Genomic DNA, 11,957 nt, shown 5'->3' with positions numbered 1-11,957 from the left:
TATTTATTACTTTTGCTCTGTTTTAAAAGCATGTATTCACTCCTGTTTAACTGTGCTGTTAACAAATGTGTTGCCTTTCCCACAAAAAAGCAGAAATGCTTAACATTTGTAAGAAAAAAGAGCAGATGTGTCTGATCTCTGTACATTATATATTTCTAGAGAATAAAAAAAGAATACAAAAAAAACTTTCACTATATCTTTTTAATAAAAAGAAAAACATGCATAGATGCACCATAGAGAGTAGAGTAGATAATTTGTATTTATTTAGAAATTGTGTATTTTAAATATTGAATTGAAGGAGAATAGAGTATTAGCTTATTGATAACTGAGTCTGAATCGAGGGTGTGTTCTGATGATCTGCTCAGGTGAGTGGTCTCTTTGTGATGTCCTGCTCCGAGAGGTAGAAGTTCAGGTATCCTCCCAGAGCACTCACAGCAACGCCCGTCATGTGACTGGAACATCCACCTACGGGAGGGAACATTGAAAACCTCTGCTGTCATGCATTATTGAAGAGCTTTCAGAGTCAGTTTCCCTTAATATGGCTGGTACAAGATGCACAAGGGTTTTCCTCTATAGTGAAAGTATTCACAGCAAAATACAAAATAAGCGTACAATTCCAGTCAGAAGAATCAGTAACAAGTACAGGAAAGCAATACAAATGCAGAAAGGATCAGATCAGAGGCCAGGAAAATCAAACAGACGAATGAGCAAGTCAAATATGACCTATTTACATATTTTATTTATATTCATAGAATATGTACCAGAAATGCTGTTACATACATTAAAGCCAGAAAGGATGAAGGGTTGTCATAGCTGAACTATACAATGCACATTTACTGAATGAGAGACTTCAGCAGCTGCATACCTCTGAGTGTCTTCTCCCTCCTCTTCACTCTCTTGTGAGGTTGTGGTCCTAAATGTTCTTCCGGGAAACCGAGAGAGAAGTCATCTAGGAAAACAAACAGGATACAAACTCAATAAAAACTACCACTCCTTCTCCTTAATGGGTTCCATATGGCTCAGCCACGTGGTACTGAACCATCAGGGGCTGCGGTTGCCCTAATGGATGATCGAAGTTATTATTGTGCTGAGTGTGGATATGCACTTACACTCTTTCCCAAAACAACCATCTGCAGGGTCTTGCCATAGCAGTATGTGCTCCAGCCAATTAAGATTGTAGAAGTCGGAGAATCCAGCCAAACCACACAGTAGTACTGCAAACAACAGGACATGTTACTCAATACTTGACCCCATTAGTACATACAGTTGAATGCATTACCTGTATAATAATAATAATTCAAATTTCTATAGCGCTTTTCTAGTACCCAAAGACACTTTACAGAAGGCAAGCAAACAAGACAACAGAAAAATATGAAAGACAAAAGATCAAAAACAAACAGACAGATATATAAAGTGTGAACCCACTATTTTCCACAAAAATGTCCTGGGTTTGTCCAGTGAAGCCATCTTTAAATATCTCGTGGTTGCTCTTCATCATGTTGGAGCAGAATATCCTGTGGTAGTGCTGAACGGTCATGTTGACCCTTGATTGTCTCATCTCCCCCTTCAGCATTTTTGAGCAACCATTCTGGAAAGGCATAACATTGTCTAGTTATAGGCAGCAGTTTGTTCTGTTGCTCCACTGATAGCTCAAGGCCATGATACGGCTTGACCGAAATGTACAATTCACAAAGAGAACTCTTGACATGAAGGCTACGTGAGGTCATCAAAATATAAATTCACTAGAGGAAGTAGGAGTAGTAGTAGAGAAAATCGACCTTTCACGCAAAAAACTCCTTCAATCAAACGCACACTGTCCTGAAAAAGTGTAAGTATATAAAGCAGGCTCACTTCTTTCCAGATGAAATGTAACATAGTGCTATCTGTGTTACTGCGGGTGCATACTTAACCATTGTCCCAATCATGAAATAAAGAAGCTGGTGAGACAGGGAATAGTGGGGACATCCAAATCGTGTCATTGTATCCCGGCACAGTTTTGTTACAATACATGGGGTTCCATTATCTTTCCTTTAAAAGAAAGAATGAAAGAAAACAAGATGTGTTCATCTAATCACACTAATGGATAACAAACATAAACAACCACTGGCACATAATATAAAGCAACTCTTTACCATGTGCCTAGTAGCAGGGTCATGCACTTGTCACTGAGCTGTTCGTCATAGCACTCTGCGGATCTCCGAGTTGCATACACAAGGGAGGGGTCTGTGGTAGTCCAATCATGAGGTAAGGACCAAAATGATTTGTCCATCAAAGGTTCAAACTCTAGAGAAATAGAATTCCACAGTTAAACTAATGCCTTGTTAAACAAGAAACAGCAGTATACAGGCTTTCGAGCACGGAATAAAATGAACTCACCTCTGAAATATTTTGATTCTGTCTCCTGCAGTGATTTTATAGCATGGGACAAGCTGTTGTCTAATCTTTTTACAAGGGAGGATGCTGTCGAGCGCTGAGCTATGCTGTCGAGGTCTCTGGGCCATGATTGAACAGCTTGCACAAGTTGAGCTGTGTGGAAAAATATAAGGGACGTACACATCAGGTCTACGAATACAATACGAAACGTTCTCAGAGTTAGGTGACACAAAAGTCCAGAAATGTCAATCTAAGCTGCTTCTGAAAAACAAAACCCAGTCAAGCAATATGTTGCATTCTTTGTGGCGTATAAATAGGCATTTACATAGGTAGTAACACTCAAAATAAATTGGACTATACGTTTAATTAAATAACACGCGTTACTTGCCATGAAGAATTTTGTATCCAACAACCCCATCGAGGTTGATATTTCTGGACTGTTTTTCCAAGAAAGTAACTCCTTTGGTTAAACTTGCCAGGACGTTTTCGACAACCTCTTGCTGTGTTGGGAGAATTGTGGTCACAAGAAAAAGAAAAACGTACGGCGTTGTCATCTTCGATTTAACATTTAATTCGGCGCTCGGAAGACTTTTGCCCAAACCAGAGCTCAGGGCTTTGGAGACTCACGGACTTTACGCGCGCGCGCTCCAAGAATGCTCGAATATGACCGAATCAAACGAGTCCGCAACGACTTTCGTACGAGCTTCCTGCAGACTTTCGGAGAGTCCACTGAATGTGCAGACTTCACTTGCCTTCGATGGTGTAATTACCCACAATTCACCGTCGTTCTTTACATATTGTTATTAACTACTCTGTATTGTTTTCGAAATGACAGGTTGACAACCAAATTGGGCATATGTTTGGTCAGGTCAATTTAAATATTAGCCTTCCATCACCAAAATAAACACACAGTGGTCTTAACGTAAATTCATGTCTAATTCGAAGTACAATTACCCTGCATGGAAAGCACACGAATACGTAACCCTAAAAAAAAAACCTTGGGCAGTTATGAACTACCTATTTTGAAACGAAGACGCATCAGCATTTTGCATCTGAAATCAGCAACGACTAAAGTCGAGAGTCTGATTTTTCCAACTGTCATGCCCAATTAATGTGGGGAAAACAGCCCAAGGGGAGCGACTGCTAGTCAAGCGGGAAGTTTCGGAATTAGTGTTTATTCAGCTACGCTCGAAAACAGCTCCGCCTGATTTTAAAGAAAGCTGCTATGTGCGTCTTTCCCTGCAAGAGCGCTTTGAAAGATGCGCGCAAATTTACGCATAGGATATACAAATACCCTATTCAAATCGACATTCGTTTTAGATTAAATATGGTTAATAAATAATAAAATATTAGAACTTGAAATATGGTAGGTGGCAGATACTAACAGGGGGAGTGACATGCCATGCCATGTTTACTGACTTATACACAATTCATATTGCAGTTCCTTAATGTGGATGTAAAGGAATTGGCTTTTTGCAGAGAAGTGTTTGGACATTTCAATTTCCATTCCCCTATTTCTCACAGTGTGGTAAACAATCTTTAGATCAGAGCATGATGACCAGCGATACTAGACTTTAGGCTGATCAAATTTGATTGGCAGCTGACAGTCAGTAAAAAGAATAATATAAGAAACTCCGTGATCAATATTAATGGAGGTATAACATTTTTATGTTTAATTCTAACAGCGTTAAGACTTTTGGACATCCTCTGGGAAAAGTTTTCCCCATTTGGTCATTAAAGAGGACCACGCGCTATAATGTACTACATTTAAACTTTTGCTTTTCAAAATTCTTTTCACATTTATTTTGTCAGTATGATCTGAAAATTATTCTGATCATTTACCCCAGAAAAAATGGGCTTGGTCTTACGCAACTTCTCCACAGCCATGATCTGGTCATAGTTCCATAGCAAACACTGAGTTCCAAAGAGTCAGATAAGGGATTCTTTTCTCATCTTCACTCTCCTCCTGCTTTACCCCAATCCCAGGATTGATTTCAAAGTGAGGCGAAGACACAGTCTGCATTAACTTTTTACTTCATGCCTTTTTAGTGAACTCTAAAAAGTGGCTGCTCTGGGACTTCCTTCATACCACAGATAGCAGAGAACTGAGACGTGTTCACCTGGATGATGATGATGAGGCAGCAAGGCCTCCTCCTTAGGGCCCTGGCTGGGAAAGAGGTGGAGGGCAGCACTCAGGGTTACCAAGGTTACCAGCCTGCACATACTAGGCACGGGAGATACGTACATCATATTTGGCATACATGGCGCAGATGGACATCATGGGGTCATACTAGTTGCGGAGTGTGGAAAAAGAGAAAGTACAGCCAGGATAATTATGGTCTTGCCACATCATTAGGTTGAGTGGATCCTTGTGATAGAACATATTGGGGGTCTTATTTGTACTCTTAGGGGTACTCTCCTTAGGTTGAGTGGATCCTTGTAATGGTACATATTGGGGGTCTTATTTTACTCTTAAGGTTACTATCATCAGGTTGAGTGGATGCTTGTTATGGTACATATTTGGGGTCTTATTTTACTCTTAAGGTTACTATCATCAGGTTGAGTGGATGCTTGTTATGGTACATATTGGGGGTCTTATTTTGCTCTTAAGGTTACTATCATCAGGTTGAGTGGATGTTTGTAATGGTACATATTGGGGGTCTTATTTTACTCTTAAGTTTATTATCATCAGGTTGAGTGGATGTTTGTTATGATACATATGATGATGCTTCATATTGGCGATGGGTGTAGGCTGGCAAGCAACATGTGTGTGTGTGTAATGCATTGCAAGCAATGTGTAGCAGAACGTTGGACACAATGGTTAGGTGGGAATAGGCAGCAGGAGGCAGGGGACATATTAGACATGTCATCTCATTACATTGTTGTTTTGTGTTCTTGAAACTAAAGAATGTAGAGCATGTAAAGCAAGCATGTATGAATCATTGCTTACGTTTAAGTAAAGCCAGATAGGCTGTGAACTCTCCATGATTCAACCAACATTCCTTTTATAATCTCTCTGTATTGTCAGCCATATGGGTCATTTTCTAATTTATCATGTAATAATTTGCCATGTGACCAATTTCAATCACTTTGGCCGAAAGTGATTGAAATTGGTCACATGGCATATCATTAATGATTCATGTAATATGCATCTTGACTACTTCCTTGAGCAGGAAGTCCTCGAAAGGGGCTTTACATAACATGGTACACGTCTCCTTTAAATTTCAACCCGAACTGACACGTCATTAGCTAAACAATCATGGCGGATGTTCTCTCATTCCTACTTGTATTTGGTGTTTCGTTTGTAGCCGTTGCTTTAGGTGTACATGTTACGGAATTAGATACAAACTGGTCTATTCTCCTTGCTATTGCTGTATTTTTCAGTATTTTGAGTGTATGGAGTTTCAGAGGGCGCCGTCAGGATAAACATCGCCATGTCTGTGTGCTTGTGTTGGGTGATATTGGACGTAGTCCCCGCATGCAGTACCATGCAATCTCTCTGAGCAAGCATGGATACAACGTCTCGTTTGTTGGTTTCCTTGGTAAACAAGTTTACAACTCATGTAGCATTTAGTAAAATATATAATAATACTTTTAGATAAGATGTTCATAGCCAACATTTAGTTACAGAGCATAGGAAGAACACAGTGATGGGTGTCAACTAAGGTGTACGTTTTGATCCCAGGTACCAAACCGCACGAGGCAGTCATTGCAAATGAAAAGATAACAATCATCCCGATATCTGAAGTCAAAGGGCTTCAAGGTAATTGGCTCAGTTTTGCAGGAATTAAACGTCATGGGTCCATTTTTTTCTATTTTTGACAAAACTGCAAGCGCCACCTCTGAAAGCGTTGAAAAAATGATCCTTTGTGTAATTTCCAGTTGGTCCCAAGATTCTAAGGTACATCACCAAAGTGGTTATGCAGTCTCTGCAGCTCCTGTATACACTGCTGAAAATCGACCACCACTCCCACGTTCTCATGCAGGTATTTTTATGACTCACAAAATATCTTTGCAGCATACAATGTTATCATTGTATCATGTTATGATACTATCTATGATGATACTATCTAACATCAATCATGTTAGATAGGTTAGATATTATGATGCACAGTATTTGTATTTTGTTGTGTTCAGAACCCTCCCGGATTGCCAAGTATTGCTGTTACATGCTTAGTAAGTTGTTTGCGTGGGACCAAGTTCATCATCGACTGGCATAACTATGGATACACAATAATGGCCCTCACTCATGGGTCGAAACATCCTATAGTCCAGGTGGCAAAATGGTAAGTCTCAGTTTCAGTTTGTTTATTTGTTGAAGAGGGACCGTGTTCTGTGTACATTAATAATCATTAAAATGTAAATGTACCCAATTGTAGCCAAAAGGCTAGTTTCCATTGGCAGTCCCCCTGCCAGAGTGTTAATGGCTAAACAACTTTAAAAAGGCATTAACATATGTATTAAACATAACAGAGTGATAGTGGCTAAAAAACTAAAAAAGTTGCTCTATCGGTCATAGAAAACAGAGGTTTATTCTGTATAAAGAGAACTGTCAATAATGATAATAATAATCATAATTTTCTTCTGTTTCTTTCTTTTGTAGGTATGAGAAGTTCTTTGGACGGTTTTCTAGTTATAACCTCTGCGTCACCAAGGCCATGAAGGAAGACCTCCTCAAGAACTGGAGAATTAAGTGAGATTTAAATTTACAGAAGGTTCACTTTAACCGACTGTATCCACATATAATTTCACTCATATACACTCACTTCAGGCTCCTTCATAGGAAGTCCCAATTTACCTTCTTTTTTTTTTAGGGCAACAACTCTATATGATAAGCCCCCATTAATATTTAAAGAGACGCCAATGGAACATCAGCATGAGCTTTTCCTGAAGATGGCCAAGGTTTACCCACAGTTTAAGCAATGGTATGTTTATTATTTAAGTGTATTACTTTTTAAACTAGCTTATTCTCTGATGCACAGTACCTCTGAGACAAGGAATCCACTTTTCTAAATAATTTGATCTGAATATTTGTGAGCCAAATGTAATGTCGTTCATTCACCAAATTTATATATGAAGTGTGCCTTACTGAACCTATATTGTTGATATCCCTTCAGTGGCGAATCCACCAGTGAAGATATGGAGCTGACAGCCTTTACACAGCGCAGTGGAAACACTGGTGATGTCAGTCCTGTTGCTAGGCGGCCCATTCTGCTGCTGAGCAGCACCAGCTGGACAGGTTGGTGTTGTCCTCTTAAGATGTAGCTAATGAAAAATGATCTTCAAAGCTTTTTTAATTGCTTTCAACAGAAACACGTTGCTAAATCAGATGCAACAAAAGATTCCATGTGTTTATCCAGATGTGCACACGGATCGAGTGAATTTCCGAGAATGTCAAATGCATCTTTAGTCTTCATTTTAGCTTATTATAGTTAAGCTAAATTATATATTTGTTTATTCTTTACAGAGGATGAAGATTTCTCAATTCTGCTAAAGGCACTTGAGGGTAAGAGACGGTTCTTTACTCAATCAGTGAATGTTGAAATGACTATATAACTATAAATGATTTATAACCTGAAATCCTTATTACATTTAATGTTACATCAATGATTCTTTGAATAGATTATGAAGGGTTTGTGAATGTGGGCGAGAGTTTACCAGAACTGGTGTGTGTCATCACAGGTAAAGTAAATCAAGACATAAATAAACAGACTTAATCGGAAAAAAAATTGTGAAGAATTGAACCACTAACAAAAGGTTTTGCAACAACTATGGTCTTATTTATCACAGGTAAAGGCCCTCAAAAGGAATACTATAAAAAACTCATAGACTCCAAGAGTTTCAATCACGTTAAGATTTGCACTCCTTGGCTAGAGGCAGAGGATTACCCTCGGTTGCTAGGTAGGTGCACTGCTCTTATTGTCAGCATTTGAATGTCAGCATTTTGCCATACCGTTCATTTGAGTTATACTGAAAGTGCATTCCACATGAAAGGAGTTCTAAGTTCTAATGTTCTGTGTTGCATGGGGGGTGATTTTCACACCAGGTTCTGCTGATCTTGGAGTTTGTCTGCATAAATCCTCCAGTGGCCTCGACCTTCCAATGAAAGTAGTGGACATGTTTGGCTGTTGCCTGCCTGTCTGTGCTATACACTTCCAATGGTGGGTGCCTAGGGTGGCTTCATTTGGCTCTATTGCTTTGTTTAAAAAGTCCACTTTCAATAATTGAGCAAATGCTTTTTTTTCTGTTTTCAGCTTACATGAATTGGTAAAGCATGAGGAAAATGGATTAATATTCCAGGATTCGAAGGAATTAGCCACACAGCTGAAGGTACGAGAGCGATGAACACTCATTGACAAAGAAGCTGAAGTGCCAGAGTTCAACCCCCCCTAGTATTCTACTGTTCTAACCCAGTTTACTAAGGCCTTATTTAGACCGCCAGGCCAAATAGTTTTTTTGGCATATCCAGATTGTATCCTGATTGATTTTTGAAAGCCTGGACAGCAAAAAAACACATGAAACTCATATTTTGCTAGTAGGATCCAAACCAAATTTAAGGCCGATTTGAAATGCTATTCCAATTGGATTTCTACAAATATGTCTGACACTGGAGGTCTGGTCGCTCCAATTTCATATTTCATGTGTATTTTTGCTGCCCGGATTTCAATGCAACACACAACAGTAACGTTAAACCCAGAGTGACGGAAGTGCTGGAATTCATGCTGTTTCTGGGTAAAAATGACTGACGCCTACGTTGGTTCCCCAGAAACCCATGCAGATAGGTTGGTGATGTCTGGACACACTTCAGACAGTCTGTCTCAAAAGATCTGATTTGAGAAACAAATCTGATATACCTGCAGTCTGAACGTAGCCTCCAAGTAGCAAACATTTGTCTCTCCTACATATCCCTCTATGGGCAACATAACATCAGTATTAAAACACATTGATCATGTATTTAAACACATTGATCTGTATTTAAACACACTGATTATGCTGCATGAAGAACATTTGGTTTAATATGTGGTTGTGTTCCCACAGTTGCTGCTGTCTGACTTTCCGAGCGACGAGGGAAAACTGGGCCTCTTCAGGAGGAACCTGAGAGCCAGTGGACAGCAGCGCTGGGAAGAGAACTGGGATCAGACTGTTCTTCCCATACTAACAGCGGACAGCAGATGACCAACCAAAACAGACTTCTACAGACCAAGGAAAATAAATGTTTTTATTTTTTTGTTCCATCATAACATCACTATATGTTTAGTTTTTCTCAGAAAACATCCTGTGATTTTTGTATTTAAACATAAGGTCGACATATATGTGTAAATAATGTAAATAAATACTTTATATCAAAGAAATAATGCAACATTTCTCTTTTTTTACAAATGTAACTTAATTAATTCTATGGTGGAGAGTCTGTTGTATGGGAAGATTTGGGTTGTAGGACCTGGGACGACGGAATGTTTCACTCCAGCATTTGCTGAAATTGAAAGAAAGAAATGCATTGAGTCTAAATCGGAAGAAACACAAAATGAATGACAGAATTTTTACTCACCGAGTTGCTTCTTGAAGAAACTGTACGTTTCTGGGTTGCGGATTGTCGAGGCAATGTAAACATCTGGTTGACTACTCTTAGTGGAAGACTTCAGTATCCTACCCAACAGTGAGACCAGACAATCTGCAATGTCAGGGTCATACACCACATCTGTACAAATAAAAAATAAAAAGACAAGACAACATTATAGACATGGCTTTACTTATGGTTATTGTTTTTCATTGGACATAACTGACTCAGTCCTACCTGCTGCAATGACTGTGTTGGCGTTGATGTCTGTTAGACTCTCCTCAGAGACTTCCTCCCAGTCCAACTCCTCCACACAGAGCGATACATCTGACAGACCCTGACTGTTGAGCTCAACATTCGCACGCAGCTTTTGCAGTACAGTCGGGTGGCAGTCACTGAATACATACTTCCTAGGCTTACAGGAGCGACACAGTGCTATGCCTGTTAGTCCAACTCCACTGCCCAACTCAAGTACAGTCCTAAAGGCAAGGCAGACGAGAGTATGATGAGCAATGTCAGACAAAGGACAATTAGCTTATAATTACAAACTGCATTCACAACAACAATTTATCAACTATATTACAATTTTATATTGGGGCTTGCTTCTTTGTTTAGTATGAAATAATCTCTACTGCTCTACAGATTGAAAGCAATGCCAGGATAGCATCTGGCACTCACCTGCTCCCGAACATATGTGGATTCTCTAAAGCCCACTCGGTGAGATACAGGGCGGCCTCCCATGTCACCAGCCCTGTAGTGCCTTCAGATATAACAGCCTGACTCTCTGACAGACTCACGGTATCACCTGAGGGCTGGCAACCAAAACATGAATGAACAGTGATAATGAAGAGGGCATTTTGCTTTGAACATTGATATGAATGAGCTTCTTTTTTTTGTTATAGATGCAACAGGATGGTAGTGCCAAAGTGTGCTATCTCATTTGTCCTCAAAAAGTGTGATATGTACCAGAAAATAACTTTTATGGCAGATGGACTCCTCTTCAAGGACCAGAACTTCACTCAAGGCATCATAAAGTTCATCCGATGGTTCTGCTGTGGTAGATTCGTGCTGGGAAGATTCGTCAAAATCAATCAATAATCATGAACAGCCTCTAAAATGACTACCAGTAACACAAATGTAAAAAGCTACAGAGTGCAATTAATAAACAACAAACCATTTTAATCAGTTCTTGAAGAAAGAGTCGCCTGTATTTCACTGACGGGGGATGTTGGAGACAAACTGTGTGGAGACATGTCTACATGACAAGAAATGTAAAGGAAGGAGATTAGGCCAACGATGCTGAAACGACTCTGTTGTGTCCTGTATAACGCACCACCACTAGGTGGCGAGTACGCGTTGAATGTAAGATGTTTTACTATCAAAGAAGATGATTCGACTTGAGAAGAAGTAATGACGTGTCCGTGCATTACTGCTGAACTACTAGTTAATGATTACTGTTTAGTTTAGTACAATACTGCTTTATTAATACACCTACATACATAACAGGCTCTGATTAGGCGTATTACAGAGAACCGACACATAAAGGACCACTCCACAGACGTTTAAATTAAGACATACAAACCTGATTCAAAATATCGAGGACAAGATCTGATGAGCGCCCATTCTTGAGTTCACCTTTAAGCAACTAAATGAAGATTTCCAAAAATGCATCCATTATTTCGAGCATATTTTATTTGAAATTAAGGCAAACATATTTAAACCAGCAGGAGTATTCACTTACGCTCCACGGGAGAGTATTCAACCGACACATGGCTAAGAAGTGTACCCTGAAGGTGGAAACGATATCTTTCACTTGACTGGCATCATCTACGAAATGATTTGAACCAGTAGCCGTAGCCGTCATTCTTTATACGACTGTAAACACTAGTTGTTCATCTATATCAAGAAAGAAATGTGCGCTAAGGTTTTACGTGTAACCACAATACAGTTATAACAGTTCCTGTTTACCCGGAATAGTTTCGTGGTACTCCACACAACCGCGTTGCTGCGTTGTTGTTGTAGTTTT

General features: G+C 39.5%; 3 protein-coding genes across 3 annotated transcripts; 1 reads left to right on the top strand and 2 right to left on the bottom strand.

Annotated features, from left to right (window-relative positions):
- Window positions 1–348: 348 nt before the first annotated feature.
- On the bottom strand, window positions 349–2,927 carry cUnh16orf89 (chromosome Un C16orf89 homolog; the record flags this gene model as incomplete). The annotated part of the gene is made up of 8 exons (XM_080856010.1): window positions 349–465; window positions 866–949; window positions 1,110–1,214; window positions 1,426–1,588; window positions 1,911–2,028; window positions 2,133–2,283; window positions 2,377–2,526; window positions 2,762–2,927. The coding sequence occupies 8 exons, from the start codon at window positions 2,925–2,927 to the stop codon at window positions 362–364; spliced, it is 1,041 nt and encodes a 346-aa protein (XP_080712136.1). The 3' UTR covers window positions 349–361.
- Window positions 2,928–5,632: 2,705 nt separating this feature from the next.
- Window positions 5,633–9,549, top strand: alg1 (ALG1 chitobiosyldiphosphodolichol beta-mannosyltransferase; the record flags this gene model as incomplete). Its single annotated transcript, XM_080856530.1, has 13 exons — window positions 5,633–5,915; window positions 6,059–6,136; window positions 6,256–6,359; window positions 6,511–6,659; window positions 6,977–7,066; window positions 7,188–7,298; window positions 7,491–7,612; window positions 7,841–7,879; window positions 7,996–8,055; window positions 8,164–8,274; window positions 8,420–8,534; window positions 8,628–8,703; window positions 9,412–9,549. 13 exons carry the CDS (start codon window positions 5,633–5,635, stop codon window positions 9,547–9,549), a joined length of 1,476 nt encoding a protein of 491 aa, XP_080712656.1.
- Window positions 9,550–9,746: 197 nt separating this feature from the next.
- On the bottom strand, window positions 9,747–11,875 carry eef2kmt (eukaryotic elongation factor 2 lysine methyltransferase; the record flags this gene model as incomplete). The annotated part of the gene is made up of 8 exons (XM_080856981.1): window positions 11,673–11,875; window positions 11,514–11,576; window positions 11,106–11,186; window positions 10,898–10,999; window positions 10,610–10,743; window positions 10,169–10,410; window positions 9,923–10,072; window positions 9,747–9,847 (listed from the first exon to the last, which is right to left on the bottom strand). The coding sequence occupies exons 1-8, from the start codon at window positions 11,793–11,795 to the stop codon at window positions 9,747–9,749; spliced, it is 996 nt and encodes a 331-aa protein (XP_080713107.1). The 5' UTR covers window positions 11,796–11,875.
- Between the last annotated feature and the right edge of the window lie 82 nt (window positions 11,876–11,957).

This window comes from Sprattus sprattus, assembly GCF_963457725.1.
Source record: "Sprattus sprattus genome assembly, chromosome: 18".
Taxonomy (NCBI): Eukaryota; Metazoa; Chordata; class Actinopteri; order Clupeiformes; family Clupeidae; genus Sprattus; species Sprattus sprattus.
The sequence above is the reverse complement of the archived record's forward strand: the minus strand, read 5'-3'. Positions and strand labels throughout refer to the sequence as shown.